At 31.7% G+C, this 20,025-nt stretch overlaps 1 protein-coding gene across 2 annotated transcripts in view; it reads right to left on the bottom strand.

Annotated features, from left to right (window-relative positions):
- LOC132720355 (uncharacterized) overlaps positions 1-20,025 on the bottom strand; it is a 50,347-nt gene that overhangs the window by 11,718 nt on the left and 18,604 nt on the right. For both annotated transcript variants that reach the window (XM_060704475.1, XM_060704476.1), the window contains exons 3-5: positions 12,948-13,041; positions 11,339-11,393; positions 6,056-6,196 (exon numbers count right to left, since the gene is read on the bottom strand). In XM_060704475.1, coding sequence (XP_060560458.1) covers positions 6,056-6,196; positions 11,339-11,393; positions 12,948-13,041 — 290 coding nt within the window. The remainder of the gene's footprint in view (positions 1-6,055; positions 6,197-11,338; positions 11,394-12,947; positions 13,042-20,025) is intronic.

Raw genomic sequence — 20,025 nt, 5'->3', positions numbered from 1 at the left:
GATGAATAAAAAAAGACTTCTTTACAATTAGCATTTTAAAGGACAGACCTTATATTTACGATTACCCAATGAGCATGATTTACATCACTTTTATGGAGTGGCTGGTGGGCAGTGGATAATGCTTATCTTTGCCCTTACAATATACCAGAAATTTCTTGGCATTATTTCAAAACCGAGGGCAAAACTGCAGTAACCTATAATTATGTAATAAAGAAGGACTTACATCAGTTTTACAGTCAACCTTTGAAATGTACTTTATTTTAAGTTAAAACTTTAAGAAAATTGCATCATAACCCTTTATTTTTAAACTACATCTTTCAAAATAATTATCAAATTCTTGATTGATATCTTCTTTTTTCTTTGTTGATGTCAAAAGAAAACCCTTTCAATATGGAACAGGTCATTACAAGTTCCTTTTATAACCATTCAATAGCTGGAATTAACAATGAATGACCTTTGACATTAGTACACGCTGGCCAGACAGAACATACATAATTATAATCAAGCAATGTTCTAAACTGTTGCCTTACAAACTTCAAATTCTTTTCGTAGATATCTTAGACATAATTTGATAGTTGGACAGTGTTCCAGAAATGGAAGCTCCCAACAAGTCAATTCACATTCTTCAGCATCATGGAAGTTAAAGGAGCTCACCCAAGGTAAAATTAACAGTCTCAAAAAATTAATTTTGTAATTCTTGCATAAATAAAGTGATGAACATAAAAAGGTAAAATCTGCAAAAGATAATAAAGAAATATACTCAGAGTTAAACTGAAAATCGATTTTTGCACGATATTCAGGCTGGTTTGAGTAAAAAGTATTGCAATCCTTTCATTTATTTGGTAATTTTTCACAATAAATAAAAATATTTTTCTTCTTGGAAAACAAAAGGAATGATCTGAAATTTTGCACACACATCAATCATGACTTAATCAAATGTTACACAATTTAAGCCTAAAAAAAAAAAATATTATGCAAAAAAAACCTCAATAAGCCCTTAAAGACTGAATAAAAAATATAACTTTTTTTTTTAAAAATCATTAGACTATCAGATAAAACTAATCACATTTTTAACATGTACAAAAATAAAGCATTTAAATTATTGATATTTTCATAACTGTTTCATATACATGTACACATTAAATGAAGAGAATGCCGCTGCGCATGTACTCTTACAAAACAAAAGCTCAAACACTTAGTATTATCTTGATAATCGGAAAAGCGTTTTTTTTTTCCAAATAGACACTACAGGAGAATTTATTTTTATCTATTATTAAAATCAATGAGACACTGCACTGTCTGCAATACGGATGTCTGTAACAAACAGTTCACGGCCTGGTCAACAGACAACTCGGCTATTGATTTAAGAACACAGATTTAGACTAAACCTTACCAGATAATTGAATTTCACCCCAACCTTGCTATATACTATATTGATAGATCTGTGAATTCCATACCTATATATATCAGATTATGTTATCTCAAACAGCAGCCTCTTACAAATAGTATCAACTAATTTACTTACAGCGCCAAAGAGTTAAAAAAAATGCAATATAGGTTCATAAAGCTATTATGAAGTTATTCTAGCAAAAAATGAATAAGATTCTAATAGCAAAGCAATTAAAATTGTGACTAAATGCTAAACTGTACTATTTGAGCTATGGTGAGGGTCATTACACTTCTGCAATTAAACAAGTTACCTCACAGCAAAGTGGTTAACATGTTAAGACAATACTCTAAAAATCACCAGTCACACGGGTTCAAATCCTATAAGGGAGCCTTTGATTCCTTAAGCAAGAAACTTTAATTCACCATCCATTGAAAAACTTATCTAGATGAAATAATCTTCCCCTATCTAATTGCATGTAGCTTCACATGATTAAAATTCGATAAAATTCTCTTTTTACTGATAAGATAAATTAAAGTAAAACATTTCCATAGTTGTTTCATGTGGAGTCAATGTTAAATTTGCATTTCTCATTTAAACATAAACCATTAAGTTCTATTAGTTAGGGAGAAAGAACTGACCACTTTCAGTTTAGGGAAGCGAACTGCAAGACTACTAAGGAAAGCAAACAGACCATTTTAAGTTGACGGAAGCGAACTTACCACTTTAAAGCTGAGGGAAGCAAACTGACCAAAGCATATCAAAAGTTGAGAGAATCAAAGTGACTATTAAAAGATTTTAAGTTGAGGGAAGGGAACTGACCACTTTAAATTGAGGGAAGTTTACTGACAACTTTAAGATCGAAAAAGCTAACAAACCAATTTCAGTTACGGAAAGTCGAGGAGAGGAAACTGTAAACATTCAGTTAAGAGAAGCAAATTTTTTACACTACAGTCAAACCTGTGTCATACCACTTTTTAATGATGATCACCATTGTAAATAAAGGCCACTCTTTAACAACTCTTCATTGATTAAATAATCAAAGTAAACCTCCAAATAAAGAGTACTTGTCTATAACAGCCTTGTTGAATATCTCCTTTTTCTATGACCTTTGTTCACAGGTTTCACTGTATACTAAAGAACTAGTAAGCTTCTTCCTGATAATACACCTGATGTAAATAAATCTGCATTTTCTACATGCCCGTAGAAGGAGACGTTATACAACAATACACAGGCCTTCGAATCGAAGGAAAAAAAGATATTCCGATATGACACTAATTACTAGCTCCATATTTCTCCAGTCTAGACAGGAAAAATATTATAGGGAAAGCCCGGCAAAAACGCAGCGAATCTTTTGTCAAATTACATCATTCTTACTCATCCTTGTCACGGAATTTGATATACTTCTACAGATGTTTGTCAATTACATCAAATAAATTAATAAACATGTTTACCATTTTCTCTCGTCTTTTGTTTTCAAGGGATTGTTCTATAATTTCCTTGATCTGGTCCTTTTATTACCAGAAAATTGTGTAGTGATGATCAAAATTACGTCTCTAAAGAGATGAAGAAATGTTTCTCAATGCCACCCACAAAAAAAATAAAAAGATCACACTTTAATCTATTTTAATTTGTGTCTTTCATCCGATGAAAACTTTCTCTCTTTTTTGGCGTTATCGAAATGCATTCCACAATTCAATAGGATAAATCAATAATATTTTATATACAGAGATTTCGTCTGATTCTAAAAGGTATTGTCTGCACCTAGGTGATAATCTGACAACATATATGGTAAGATTTTTATCTATCTGTACTTTTCTGAATAGAACTGTTTGTAACTTTGATAACTTCCTACTTTTAATCATTGAAGGGTCATCAAGAACATTGATTTTTTACTATGCAATGAAGACTGTAGAGCTTAAAAATTGTTTGTTTCCTACAAAACACACCCATCAAATATTGTGACTGTAATTTTGATTTTTTCATCCTGCATTTCCATGCAAAATTGTTGGAAAACAGTAGCTAAGTGGGATCCCTATATAAAATGAAAATACACTATCAAAAATGATTATACAAGAAAGGAATATGAATATTTATGAAAAATAAAAATGCTGTATTGAAATACAATAATAATGTTTTGTCTTTTTATAATCACCCGAATTATGTAATATTTTGTATCTTAATCAAGACAATATAAAGTAGTTACCTCCCTTACCAACCCAACCCTAATTGTAGAAGTTTGAAACAGCAAATGAACTAAATTTTAACTATCAAACCTGCTTCATTTATGTGATAGACTTGGACTTGCCTACTTTTAAATTTAAAACAGTCCATTACAAATTTATACAAGATTCTAATGAAATGCCACCAACTGTGGCAATAAGATTAATCAGGGTCATAGCAGGTCATGGGTTTGAAGGCCAGCCATGAGATTACCTAATTAATGATATATTTATCATCACAGAAGATTATGAAATGTGGTAAACCATACATAAATGTCAACCATACATAAAATGTCAACCATACATAAAATGTCAACCATACATAAAATGTCAACCATACATAAAATGTCTACCAAACATAAAATGTCAACCATACATAAAATGTCAACCATACATAAAATGTTAACCATACATAAAATGTCAACCATACATAAATTTTGTAACAGACAACAAAAGAACCTTTTAGAGAATAACATAAATTTTGACAGATTTAAGCAATTAAAATGTAATCCGTTATCAGCAGCAGGTGGTTCTTGGTCTCCTACTTTAATTTTTGAGATTCAAGTTCTAACAATTCATTAAAGATAAACTAGCAAATAAATCGAAAATGATTCTAAACAAGAACCTGAAAACAAAATACACAAACACAAAATACACACACACACACAAAAACAAGCCAGCTTTCTAAAACGTTTTATATAGTAAACAGAACAGTTGTATCATTCAGAATTTGTTAAAAAGCATAATTATAATATAAAACAAGAAACATGGCAATGCCATGAAACCAGGTTTTCAATTATCACCATTGTAGATAAATATGTTGTATTTGAAATACAAATACAAGCAACAAACAATGTAACTAAGTGCAATGTAATACATGAATAATGTAGGAGGAATTGCCACAGAGGAAGTGTTCACTATAATTATATTCTGTATAAGGAAAAAAAAACAAAGGGCCATAATTAAATAAAAAATTATTCAATCACAAAACCCCGACAATATGCACCAGGGCACTGGATGACAAAGCTACTGTGAAAGTTTGAAAAAAATCCGTTGAGAAATGTAGGAGTTCAGCACTGAAAATTTTTTTCACTATATATTCTGTATAAGGAAAAATAACAAAGGGCCATAATTAGGTCAAATATTATCCAATCACAAAACCCCCATAATGTGCGCCAGGGCACTTGATGACGAAGCCTCTGTGAAAGTTTGGTCAAAATCTGTTGAGAAATGTAGAAGAAGTTGCGCATGGTAAAAATTGTTCACTATATAATCTGTATAAGGAAAAAAAACAAAGGGCCATAATTAGGTCAAATATTATACAATGACAAAACCCTGACAATATGCCCTAAGGCACTTGATGACAAAGCCTCTGTGAAAGTTTGGTCAAATTCCGTTGAGAAATGTAGGAGGAGTTGCGCACAGAAAATTGTTCACTATATATCCTATATTGGGAAAAAAAACAAAGGGCCATAATTAGGTCAAATATTATTCAATCACAAAACCCCGACATTATGCACCAGGGCACTAGATGACAAAGCCTCTGTGAAAGTTTGGTCAAAATCCATTGAGAAATGTAGGAACAGTTGGGCACAGAAGAAATTATTCACTATATATTCTATATAAGGAAAAAAAACAAAGGGCCATAATTAGGTCAAATATTATCCAATCACAAAACCCCGACAATATGCGCCAGGTCACTTGATGACAAAGCTTCTGTGAAAGTTTGGTCAAAATCCGTTGAAAAATGTAGAAGAAGTTGCGCACAGAAGAAATTGTTTACGCCCGCCCGTCCGCCCGCCGACATACCTCAATCTAATAACCAGTTTTTTCCTTCGGAAAACCTGGTTAACTATAACTTGCCCAGCTTGGAAAACATCTTTAGTACCAAGAGCTGTAGCTTATGAAAATCTTGCTTACATAAAAAATAGTGATAGTCAATAGCAGTACTACAAATATTTTTCACCGGGCCCCAAGATGAAAATATACTGATTTGAAATAAGCCAGTAGATGAAAATGTTTATTCTAATTACTAACTCCAGATAAAAATACATGATTGTAGTTTTTCCAATTACTAACTCTAAATGAAAATACTGATTCTTGAAGAAAATTTTTACTTCGATAACCTGCCCAAGATTAAAATACTTATTTCAACAACCAACTGTTAACTTAAATGCTAATTTCATTAACCTACGCTAGACGAAAAAGATTTCAATAACCAACCCTGAAAGAAAATGCTTATTTCAATAACCAAAAACACTGCCCTTGGTGAAAAATTTTACTTTGATAACCTGCTCTAGTTTAAAATGTTTATTCCAATAACCAACTCTAGATGAAAATACAGATTTCAATAACTTGTCCTAGATGGAAATATTGGTTTCAACCACCAACTCTGGCTAGAAATACTGAATTCAAACAGCAGTAAAGAGACATCTTTGATACATACCTAACCACAGAATGGATTTATTCACATCAAATGGATACTTCATATCACCATCCACAAGACCTGGTGTATCAACAAATGTGACCAGACTGAATTTCTTCTGTTTAGATGTGGAGATTTCAGTTCCAAGGTAATCTGTAACCCCTGAAAAATTGTACAACATTCTGTTACCCCTGAAAACTTTTACAACATTCTGTAACCCCTGAAAATTTTATACAATATATTCTGTAACCCCTGAAAACTTTTACAACATTCTGTAACCTCTGAAATACAACATTCTGTAACCCCTGAAAAAATTGTACAACATTCTGTAACCCCTGAAAAAATTGTACAACATTCTGTAATCTATGAAATACAACATTCTGTAACCCCTGAAAAAATTGTACAACATTCTGTAATCTATGAAATACAACATTCTGTAATCCATGAAAAAATTAAAACAACATTCTGTTACCCCTGAAAACTTTTACAACATTCTGTAACCTCTGAAATACAACATTCTGTAACCCCTGAAAAAATTGTACAACATTCTGTAACCTATGAAATATAACATTCTGTAACCCCTGAAAAAATTAATACAACATTCTGTAACCCCTGAAAAAATTAATTCAACATTCTGTAACCCCTGAAAAAATTAATACAACATTCTGTAACCCCTGAAAAAATTAATACAACATTCTGTAACCCCTGGAAAATTTATACAACAGAACTGTGCACAATGAAAATATGAGTGGTCCATCACTCCGTTACTAATATGGTACAATTCTGTATCTTGTTTTCCTGAGGTCAACTTTCAAATCAGTCCCTCCCCTTCCCCCACCAATGATTTTTAATACAAAACATTATTATTAAAATTCAATAATATTTTAAATCATTTTTATACAGGGCAAGGCCAAGAGTGTTCAAATATTTTCAAGATTTAAACAACAATTAACCATTCTTCAGAAACTTCAACAAACATTTTTTTCTAATTAATTTTCATTCTGGCATACATGTATGTATAACAACATACACATGTATAACAACAATTTCACAATACACAGTCTTTCATCAGTTATGGTCTGTTTCCAAACTGCTCCTTATCTTTAAGCTTCGATGGAACAGGAGTGCATGGTTTTATCATAGCTCTCTAGGTTACTGGTACATTCAAGGTAGAACACCACTAAAAACTTCCCTTCTTTACTTCTATACAAAATAACACTGTATCTTAAAACAAAAACATCTGAATTCATTCATTTTAATTGAAAACAAGAAATTGAAAAGATTAAACAATATCTTTGTTATGACTTTTAACTTAACACTAAAGCACTAAATCGCAATGACGTTCAGATTAATTTCATAAAATGAACAAAATGATATATCAATATTAAAAGGGATATTTTGGTAAATTGACGACATTGTATGTTAAAGGTACACTATTAAAATCTTAATATTCGTAGCTTATAATGCAATAATAGTTTCATTTCTTTTCTAAATGTTAAATGTCTCTGAAAATTAAATGTCTCTGAAAACAATGGCAATTCTGCAAGTACATAAATGTATCAAGATCTAACTTCAAGACCTTGCTCTGCAACAAAATTAATAAAAGCAAAAGTCAAACTTCAGCAAAGTAAAGTTAACATCAAATCTTAGTAAATTTAAATAAAAAAAAAAAATCATGTCTGCAAATAGTAACAATGTCTATTTTCTCTAGACTTTTTATTGAATATTACATAATTTGTCCTTCATATGAAGTTTTATTTCGAAGGTATTAAATACTTGTGGCTAAATTGAAAGCTATAAACTCCTATATTTCTACTTTAGTTGCCAATAGTCAGTTCATTAATATCTATATCACTACATACAAGACCTTAATGTACGAAAAATGCTTTTCTCTGTTATAATCATAATAACAAAGAGAAATTTCAAATTCTCGGCTTTTAAACAAAACAAAAAATTCAACATTGTTCACATTCAAGGCAGTGAATTCCCATTTCAGTTTGAAGCACAATTGCCAGCATAATATACAGATCATAATTTACACATCCAAGTACCATCACAATCTTTCCTCCATTATTTTTGTAGCCATGTTGTCAGTCTTAATATATGTAAAACAATACAATTAATCACTATTAACTGACTGTAAATAATTCTGATGTCCATTCATGTCCACTCTTGTCCAGAAGCTGAACCAATACTCTTGAAATCCCTTCTTCTGTTTTTTTGTGTTTCGTTTTTTTTTGTTGTTGTTGTTTTTTTCCTTAATTTTTCCCAACTTCTACAATTTCAGCTAATTGCTGTTTTCTGAAGATTCTATGTGCCTAGGGATCTAATGGGCCTCTTGTAATATTTTGATAGTGAAATAATTCTATGGCCCTCTTGTAACAAGGTCAACAGCCAAATTTATCTCTTTATCCCGAAGCATATTTTGCATCAATGTTAACAGTTGCATAGTCCAAATGCTATTTTGAAATGTCAACAGCCAAATAATCATCCAAAAATAGTTTCAAGGCTATTTCAACCCAATGCTGTTTTTATAAATGTCAATGCCCAAAATTTTATAGTCCCAAGGCCATTTCAACAGATAAATAATCCCATTGCTGTTTTAATCAATGTCAATGCCCAAATAATCCCAAGGCTATTTGCATTCATGTCAACAGCCAAATAACTGGATGAATTATAGTGTCAAGCGTAGCCACACAAAAAAGCATGGGGCAGGTTTGTGACAATTTTTCCAGCCAAAAAAGTCTTTGATGTGAGACAATGATTGTGGTTAACCAAATAATCCTTCATTAATGTTACCAGTCAAATACCCCTTGACTGTTTTGAGTTTTTTTTATTGCTAGCTTAATAATCTTATGACATTTTTTGTGATAATGTCAACTGCAAAATGATTTATTTGCTATTTTGTGACAATGATTACACCTTTATAATTACAAAGCTTTCTGTGGTGATGTAAACAGCATTGTTATTTGAGATAATGTTCACAGCCAAAATGCCTTTCTATGACAAAAGTCTTTAGCCAAATTATTGTATGTCTAGGACAATGTTGTTAACCAAATTAGCATTCGCAAAATAGTCTGCTAATGTTCAACAATGATTCCAACAGCTATACCATTCCATTGTAGTTTTGCAGTGATGTTAACAGCCCTTCATTTGGCAGCTCTCTACACTGAAGCATGAGACATCTGCACAAAGGAAGAACTGCTAATACCACTCTTCTTTACAACCATCATCTTTATCATGAAAGCTGTCGTATTTCAATTTTATTAACAATATTGACAATACATTTGGTATGCAACACAACAGTCAGTTTTCAAGGCAATTGGCATAAGGTTATATCACTACCTATTCTCATGAACTGTGTATTGTTGCAATCCTTTGGCAATTTATTACCTAAGCAAGGTGATATCCTGACCAACCACCTGATTTTTTCAGGCAGGCAAGTTGATATTCTACAAAGCATAGCTGATACTCTCAGGTGATACAGTAGGTAAGTTGATATCTTTTAAAACAGAAGTTGTCACTCCAGGAAAGCAAGTTGATATCCTTAGCAGACAAGTTGATATCCTTGGCAGGCAAGTTGATATTCTATACAGACAAGTTGATATACCAGGCAGACATGTTGCTAACCTATGCAAACATGTTGGTATCCTACACAGACATGTTGTTGTCCTAGGCAGACAAGTTGATGTCCTAGGCAGACATGCTGATATCCTAGACAGAGAAGTTGATATATGCAGATATGTTGTTATCCAAGGCAGACAAGTTGATATCCAAGGCAGACAAGTTGATATCCTAGGCAGACAAGTTGATATAGGCAGATATGTTGTTATCCCAGACAAACAAGTTGATATAGGCAGATATGTTGTTATCCCAGACAGACAAGTTGATATGATAGGCAAATATGTTACTATCCTAGGTAGACAAGTTGATATACCAGGCAGACATGTTGATATCCTAGACAGACAAGTTGATATCCTACACAGATATAAGTTTAGGCAGAATAAGCTGATTTTCTAGGCAGACAAGTTAAAACTTTAGGCAAACAAGTTAAAACTTTCGGCAGGCAATTTCATACTCTAGGCAGGCATATTGATATCCTAGGCAGACGAGTTTTTACTTACGACAGATAAGTTGATTTTCAAGCCAGACATGGGTGACATGTTAATATTTTATATCTTAATTTGGCAGGTTAGATAATACCCTAGACAGACAAATCAATACTTAAGGCAAACCAGTTGTTGATATATTCTAGGCAGGAAAGTTCATATCCTAGGCAAACAAATCAATATTCCAGGCAAGAACGTTGATGTACAAGACGATCAATTCAATATTCCAGGCAGGCAAGTCAATATTCCAGGCAAGAAAGTTGATATCCTATGCAGACAAGTTATAACTTTAGGCAGAAAAGTTTATTTTCTAGGCAAGAAAGTTGTTATTCACCTAGAAAGGACAGCTCTTCATCAGGCAGCTTGTTATCTAACCCAAGGCTACCCGATGATGAGCTGACTCTCAGGGGTGACCTCTGTACGACCTTGATAACTTTGACCTTGATATCTACTGAATCAAAGTTCATACTTCTGTGCAGTCATCCTGGGTGACTGTACTAGCAAGTTGAAAGTCTGTTGTGCACAAAAGGATTAAATATCCTGTGCAGGATGGTGGGATCCTGACCTAGAAATTGATATTCTATCAAGACATGTTGACATTTCACGCATGCAAGCGTATATTCCACAACAGTAAGACAAAATCTTAAATCTTGACATATAACTTTCAAAAAAAATACATATAGAATAATGGGTACATAATGTATGCTTCTTGTATAACAATAGTTTCTGGCATATACAAAGTTCCAAAGCATAAAGGATAAAATAGAATTTGTCATAAAAATTATTACAATTCTTTTTTTGAATAAATATATCAAGTTTGTGTCCATGAAGCAATAAAGAACTGCCATTTCCTTCAAGGTACTAGAAATAAAACTGGCCAACATAACATGGGATTTTTCTCCGTCACCATGCAAGGGGCTGCTAGAAGACCCAATTCTCAATCCAAAATAACCTCATTTCCCCAATTTCAAGAAATAATTTTACACAAAGTTACAAAAATAATCTTTGTATTTTTTCAACTGCTGAGAAAAAATTAACCATCTCAACTTGTTTCTGAAAAGGTTATTTGATCTTTGTATATGGTAGTTTTTAAAAATTTTCAAGATATTTTTTCCCAATTAAAGTCATTGAGGAGCCTTTTACCAAAAGCTGGGAAACAACTGGTAAGAATTTAAATACTAGTAAAAAGGATTACCCTCAATCTGTCGCAGTGGTTCAAAGTGTGGGTACAGGTGAAGAGTGGCATTTCCCTGAAAAACACAAAATTACTTCATTTTATTATCTTTATAAAACTATTATATCCATCAGGCATTCATGTACATGTAATTAACAAACCACAATTATAGACTCAAACAATAAGAACAAGTCTATATTCACTCAACCATTGTAGCCACAACATTGTGAAAGTTGCAGAACTGTCAGTATACCTGTCCCAAAATATTATTTAGATTACATTTGTACATATTAGTTAGATTGTGTAGGAAGCCATAAGAAACACTGTGGAAGCTGTTCCAGGAGCAGACCAGTTCTAAGCTGTAAATGTCAGAAGTTTCTTGTTGAAAGAAACAACAACTTGCCCTTTAAGGGATTTAAACCCACATGGCCCAGTTGATAACAACTCATTCACATTTCCAAATCATCAATTTACCAGGGCAGCCTGTATTTCAATAAAAAAATCAATTTATCTTTAAATGGATGGTACCAAGTTCAAAGCAATGCATATCCATGCAGCTTTAATATAGGAAAATATGTACCAAGTTTGCTAATTTAAGCTAGAAACCAAATTTGTGCGAGTAAAACTATATTCAATATTTCATAAGAGCTTTAATTTACATCAATATTTGTTTGTTTTTGTACAAACAGAAATGTAGAAACAAAAAAACTTACATAATGATAATTATGCTCTTAATTTAAGTTTTTACTTCAACACAAATACAACACACAAATACAATACAATGTATATCTATTGTTAAGGTTGAGTATACTGTAATAAAGTAGCTTTTATGGCTAATTTAACGTAAATTGTGTAAATTTTCTTTAAAATCCCACATACAGATATAGAAAATTTATCGTCTTTTTTTAAGAATGATGATGAAAAAGCATGCAAAAAAGAAGGTAAAAGTTCCCCATGTGAAGAAAAAAACCTTTGTAATACCCAGCTGGTAAACTTTTTACTGTTCAAGTTTTACCCCGGCATTGATGCTATAAACTGCATATGGTCCATTAACTACCTAACAAACCAAACTGGTGTATTTCAAACCTTACAGGGATGGTTTTATTTTACATGGTATGTGAATCTATCATATATAACTAAATACATCAAAACAGACTACAGACAGCGGGGAGGAAAAACTGCCGACTCAGCTAATTTCATCTGAATTCCCCCAATACACACGGGCATGAAATGCAATTGACTTCTGCGATTAACATGCATGCTTTATGATGAGCCGAAATCAATTTTTTAACGGAACAATAAATGCATACAAAGATAATTAATCCAGAAATCAGACAAATTTTTTATACATAATTATGGAATATCCGATTCTCCTGGTTTTATGTTTCTATTTTTAAACACTGAAGCTCCAATAAAAGATATTTGTACCAAGGATGTATATAAATAATTGCCGCAGACAAATTCTCACAAACTTAAATGGCAGAAGACATCCTGTTTTGTCTGCAAAATAAATCCTAAATCATGCCACAGACGGGTACCTTTAATTAAACATAGTTCAGTCGTTCAATTAAAGCTTTAACAAAGTCTTTTTTGTTTTAACAGTCTCAGACTACATTTCTCTTTAACTTACAGTTAGAGATTCTCTTTTACGTCCACTTGTAACAAATGTAAATCCCTGAGTTTCTATAGCAACGCCTGTCTTCTGTACATGCTCTTCAACGTACCTGCAAATGGAAATGGACAAAAATTTAACAAAAAACAAAAATACAGTTCCCTGTAAAATATATGACTGAACAAAATTTTCAACATGACAAGATATAAATAATTACATTTTACATGCAAAGCTTCAAAACATTTCAAAAGAAGTTAACAGCATGCAAAACTAAGTCCCATACTGGCCCCACTCAAGTACCTTTATTGGCCTTAGGTGGTTAAAGTTTTGCCTCTCAGCCTAGATTTGTGTGTTTGAGCCCTACATATTTGCAACAACATGGCTTCCTCATTTGAGACAAAGACTGGGTAGTTCCAGGAAGCAGACAAATTTGCAGGAACTTGTTACACAATCAAGTTTTAAACTAACAAATGAATCACAGTAACCATATTAATGATAACAGAGTTACCATGTTAATTATAATCAATCTATAGAACCATATTTTGACTATTTTCATCAGCAACCATATTTTAACAAGAGCTGTCGGTAGGACAGCATGCTCGACTATTCTAAGTGCTTGATAGTAAAAGAGCCTTGATATTGTTAAATTTTTTAAGTTCACAAAAGGGCTAATTTTTTTTTATAAATTCATGTTATAGGCCTTAGAGAGAGTCTAATTATACAGAATTGGCTTGACTATTCGGAAGGTAATGTCACAAGGGTTTTTTATTGAGTATAATAATACTAATTACCTATGAATACATAAATTTGACAGAAAAGGTACAAAGGTTTGTTATTAAGATGTTTTATCAAGTAAATCACTGCTTTATTATTATGAATGCATAAAATTGTCCCAAAAAAGGCACAAACCCTTCAGTAGTTATTGAGATAACAGCTTACAAGCAAAACTTTACCATGAATTTCTAAGTTGAAAAAGGGGAGAAAAATCAGCCTAAATGCAAGATAGAATTATGGATCTTTGTCAGTGACCTACAATTATGACCCTAAATGCATATGTGAAGTTTTAAATAAATATCTTTAATAGTTATTGAGATATGTTAAACTTGCATGTAAACATTAACCAAGAAACTAAGTAGAAAAGGGGATATGAATCAGCCTTAATGCAAGATAGAGTTATGGAACTTGGTCAGTGACATACAATTATAACCCTCCAATTATGACCCTAAGTGCATGTGTAAAGTTTCAAGTAAATATCTTTGAAGACCGTTAACCTTTAACAAAAATTTCTAAGTTTCAAAGGGGCAAATAATTCTGCAAATATTGCAGACAGAGTTATGCAATTTTGCAAACTGATGTACATTGTTACTATAAATAAGTATTTTAAATTTCAATTGAATATCTTAAGCAATAATTGAGATATTTGACTTTACAAAAAAACTTTAACCAAAATTTTTAAGTTCCAAAGGGGCATAATTCTGTCAATATGGTAGGCAGAGTTATCCAACTTGTCAATCTGATGTACATTGTTACTATAAATAAGTATTGTAAGTTTCACTTGAATATCTCAAGCAATAATTGAGATATTTGACTTTACAAAAAACTTTAACCAAAATTTCTAAGTTAAAAAGGGGCATTATTCTGTCAATATTGTAGGCAGAGTTATCCAACTTGTCAATCTGATGTACCTTGTTACTATAAATAAGTATTGTAAGTTTCAATTGAATATCTCAAGCAATAATTGAGATATTTGACTTTACAAAAAACTTTAACAAAAATTTCTAAGTTAAAAAGGGGCATAATTCTGTCAATATTGTAGGCAGAGTTATCCAACTTGTCAATCTGATGTACATTGTTACTATAAATAAGTATTGTAAGTTTCAATTGAATATCTCAAGTAATAATTGAAATATTTGACTTTACAAAAAACTTTAACCAACGCAGACGCCAACGCGGAAGCTGACGCCGACACCGACGCCGACGCCGGGGCGACTACAATAGCTCTCATATTCTTCGAATAGTCGAGCTAAAAAGCAAAATACATGTAGTCATGCTTACTTGTCATTTAACCACACTTATTTTAGGACCAATCTATGAAAGACTAATTTCGACTACAGGTATATATTTAAATTCAGAATACGGCAAAAACAAACCACAAAATAATGTGCAATAGTCTCCATACTGCTGTACATATTATTAAGTTCCATGAACCTATCAGAGGGGTAACTATAATGCAATGGCTTATAAGCAATTTGGATGCGAAAAAATAAAATCAGCATATAACTAGATACTCTTATTAGAAAGCCTAACTATCTAACTGTTCATTAAATTAAATGAACAGGATGCTTAGTTAAAGTCCAAAATAAAAATCTAACATTTTTGTACAAAATTATAGCAACCAAAAACCATGTCATTGCATTTTTACCCAATTTTCCACCCTTTTTACCACATACCCTACCCTTTGTACGTGATACATCAAGTTCTGTACCCACTCACCTTCAATCTCTAAGTGACACCTAAAACAACCTTTAAACTTAAAGATAAACCTCAAAATACTGTAATATCACACTTACATCTTTATACTATAGCACACCTCATATTTCTTCAACAAAAGCAGAAGAGAAATCAAACGCAGATTTCAAAAAAACCTGAACCTTCCTTTGAATAACTTATACATATGCATAATTACACGAGGATTGACAGACCAAAAATTACTGCACTGAACAATTCTGCAAGTTCTGCACAAAAACCTCTCTTGGTTTCAGGGAAATATGCCAAACATTTTAGCCATAAAAAGTAATTTCTTCCATATTCGCCTGTCTGCAACATATCCCTAAAGACTGTGAGCAGTTTGAGTCTATTTTACTGGAAGGCATTTACCAATATATACCGAAAAACCAAATTATCTCTTGATAGTTAATATTCTTTACAGCATGGTACCGGAAAAAAAAAAGCATGGTTTTAGGAAATTCACCAAAATTCATTGACACTCCTAAAATTTTGTAACAAACTAACAGCATTTGCCATTCGGGACAATAGTAAATGGACTTTAGCCAAATATTACCTTTTTGTATCTATTTGTCCATAAAATACAACACTCTCAAAACGGGAATAAAATGTTATATGCTTTTTGAACTATTATAATTATACAATTTCATGAACACTTGTATCACTTCAAAACAAGCATAAAGAAATAAGGAAAATAGTTAAGTGTGGTACACCCTTGGTATTATACACATTCTTGAACATTAAGCCTTCTGGAGCTACCAAAATCATGCAACCAGTGCAGACAAAGATCAGCTGGCAATGTCAGGGCTGTCTGATCATGCTCTGCAAAATTTGCTATTCAATCCGTACATATATTGATATTTTCCCCAAATATGATGAATAGTTAAAAAAAAAAATGTAAGATATTTAGTGACTGTTAAAGGTCATTGGCATCTTAAGTATTTTTAACATTTTAAAATCCAATATAATTAGACATCTTAAATATAAATATAAATGTTGAAATGTTGAAAATACAGATTGACAATGATTACATAAATATCTGAATATTTGATTCTGTCAAGACTTTTCTCATGTAGAATTTGATACATCCCCCTTCTGGCAACCCCTTGATGTACCTCTTTGATAGGGGGCGGCGCCAAAAAAGTGATCACTTTTTTAACAACATGTCTCAAAGGAAAAACAGTGTTTTGGGGTCTAAATAGGGCACTTTTTCACTATTTGAGGCCTCAAAAAGGGGGGGGGGGGGGGGGAGTGAAAGCCTTCAAAACATGCCTATATGAGGTATAAGATGACATCTGGTATTTCCATTCACCATTAAATTTTCTATTTTCAATTGCAACAGGTTGACGATTATTCCTTAGTCAAAAGCTTGTGACTGTTTCATTTAAGGATTTTCTGATTACCTTGCCAATTATCAATGAGTTATATTCAAAAAAGCAAAGTTCATTAACAACAAATGACACTGAAATTTTAATGATATACAATTATATATTTTATTTTCTTATTATTTGAATTATATATTCCTTTTAAACATACAAAGTAGTCTATAGCTTGGCAAGGCAAAGCCTGGGCGTGTAAAGACCTTTGACTTCCCCTTATAAAAGGTACTGGTAAATATTAGCACAAACCAAATATCAAAGAAACCAGTGCAGAATAAATGACATTGCTACATGTAAGTGCAACAGACAGATGGACAAACTATCAACTACATAGTTATTACATACTCCACAAATAGAAAATTCCAGAAGCGTACAAAATTGAAAAACTAAAATGTGAATTTTTTCATGCCATTCCCAAAATCCGGAAAAATTGATTTTCTTCGAAACTTCGGCGGTTTCTTCTGGAAGATCGATGTGTTACTACTTTACATATAATAATCATACTCATGAAATTATGCAGTCTCAAATTAGCAGAACAGCTCAGTTGTCTGGGACAACAATTTTTACCTCGCAGAACAACTAAATTTCTCATGTTTTAACCAAGCAGGCATGCAGATTTCCTTCTTTGAACAAAAATAAAAATCTTTTCAGTTTCTTTATGGAAGCCATATAGTTCAAACACTTTTTATTATACCAATTAACACACATTTCCAACATTATTCTAAGTACATGACTCTAGTACAGCTTAAAATAGAACACAAATCTTTAGAGCAACACTCTTACGTGTAAAAAACAGCTTTGCATAAAATTCACTAAAGCAAAAATAAAAGTGTATTTCAGACCAAATATCACTTGGAGAAATAAAACCCATAAAAATTCTTATATTTTATTCAAATGTTTGTACAAGGAACACATTATACAAGGCATTTTCAAGAGGGGAAAAAAGTCGGAATTAATCAGTCAATCATTTTGGAATCTTTAGGTCAGAAGAATTTCAATGAACTTGAATTTAAAATCAGATTGGTAGTCTCATTATCCTGAAAAACTAAACCATGTCTCCAATCTAGGTCACACGAGTACAATATTGAAATACTTGATTGATAAGTCCCACAGAAGCCTGGAAGGCATTAAAGCCTGCATCTTTAAATAAATGGAAATTGCTTGTTTTAAGTTTTTTAACCACCTTATTTGCAGCTGTATGAACTAGTTTCCAGATATGCTATAAGACTCAAAACGAGTGACTTTTATACAAAAATATTGCTGAAAGGATCTAGTAAAACTTCATATTGCCTCAAGTAATTGTGTTACATAACAACATAGCTTAAACTAGGCCAATATCGGATTTTCCCGTTATGGCAGACAAACATTGATTTACAGTATTAAGATTTCTTTGTACTTTTAACTTAGATTATTGCAACCTTTTCTTTACTCTTGATATAGCTTTACATGTTTTTCTATACAGATTATGGCTTCCCGTGCAAAATAGGGTGTCTGGCAAAACAAAACAAAAACAACAAGAGAGCCATTACGGCCAAGTTCTAACTGAAAACAGTATATTATCTTAGGCAAATTATCATTATTTTAGTAATTTTTTTATATTTTTAAGAATTCAGTTATATTATCATTCTAAGAACAAATATAATTATGCAAATGCCAGTAATTTCAAATGCTATTTAAATATCTGATTAGTTCCTGCAGACAGGTCACTATGTTACTTTGAATGATTTTATTCTACATATCACTTCAAATGATTAGTGCTACTCTTAATTAAGTGTTTTAAATGCATTATCATAGTAAATATTTGTGTTTTATGATTCAATAAAACTTAGCTATAGTATGTATAGGTGTATAAGCGCCTCAAAGAAGATTCATTTTCAGATTCCCCAGCGCAAATTCAATCAGTTTTAAGCATATCGCGATAATACAACAAATATAACATAATATAATACAATATCAAATCATTCATAAATTCACCTTTAACTTTGTACCAACAACAACAAAAATTTCAGTGACTCATGCTTCCCAAAAAGAAACTGAAATTAGCATGTTTAATATTCAATAAAAAAATTCAAATTGAAAATTAAATCATTTTAAAAAGAAATTGAATCAAGTCACGAAATAATTATGCTCATATATGTTAACCTTTTTTCAGTTTTCCGGAGAGAGAGAGAAAGAAGCAATGCTAGAGTACCAGACCACTTTATATGCATGTATGTCTACGAAGACAAAGGAACGAGAATTTAATGGCTACCTTTTGCAACCAAAATCAATATGAATCATCTACAATTACATCAATAAATTTTGATGATTCACCAAAAATTGTAGGTCTACATTTGTCTGACAATGATTTGTCATTGGGTCAAGGTCATTCTTAGCTGACACTTGTTACTCATTGAACTGGCTTGTATTGAACTTGCTTGTATTGAAGTTGCTTGTAATGGTGGTTGAAACCATGGTTGAAACGGTGCAAAAAGCTTCTATTACAGACAACATGCACAAATTTTTCAAATCTAGTTTTTACTTTATTTCATTTTTTTAGTGGGGAGGGGTGGATGGAGTGAGGTGGGTTTGGAGGGTAAAGATATACTGACAATGTCAAGGTCATATGGTAGTTTTCCAGGTTTCCTTGAAATATACGATAAACTGATCACATCAAAATTAGTTATTGAAATGTATGAAACAATTATGTATATTTATTACATGGAAATTTTTAAAATGGAATTTATAGATATGGAATTTACAGATATGGAAACATATTTATGAAATATATGGAAACACATAAAACATAATGCTCTGAATAGAAAATTTTGAAACTATAGAAATATACATTTGTTTGAATGTATACCTAATTACATGGAAATAATTAAATAAAAAATTGATTTAAACATACAGATGAGGAAATACACAAAAGATGTCTTAGAATTTATATATATAAGTTATGTAAATATATTCAAACAATGTTTAAAACAGAAATATATTTAAAACATTGATATGATTTTTTAATATGTATGAAAAGTTTTGACTTGCTAATATAGAACAATTCAATCATTGACAGGCAGATTTCAAATTTTTTTGTTAAGTTAAAGAATGGAGTTTCAAAGAAACAAAAATCAAATTTTAAAGTTTTATACTTCAATGCTGATGATTGCTTTTTATCTTTTCACTATAACAAAAATATGGGTTCAATAATTAACAAAACAATAAAATATTTA

Source organism: Ruditapes philippinarum, unplaced genomic scaffold, assembly GCF_026571515.1.
Source record: "Ruditapes philippinarum isolate M1 unplaced genomic scaffold, ASM2657151v2 ctg1747_1_1_1_1, whole genome shotgun sequence".
Taxonomy (NCBI): domain Eukaryota; kingdom Metazoa; phylum Mollusca; class Bivalvia; order Venerida; family Veneridae; genus Ruditapes; species Ruditapes philippinarum.
Note: the sequence above shows the minus strand (reverse complement) of the source record. Positions and strands in the feature narration are given on the sequence as shown.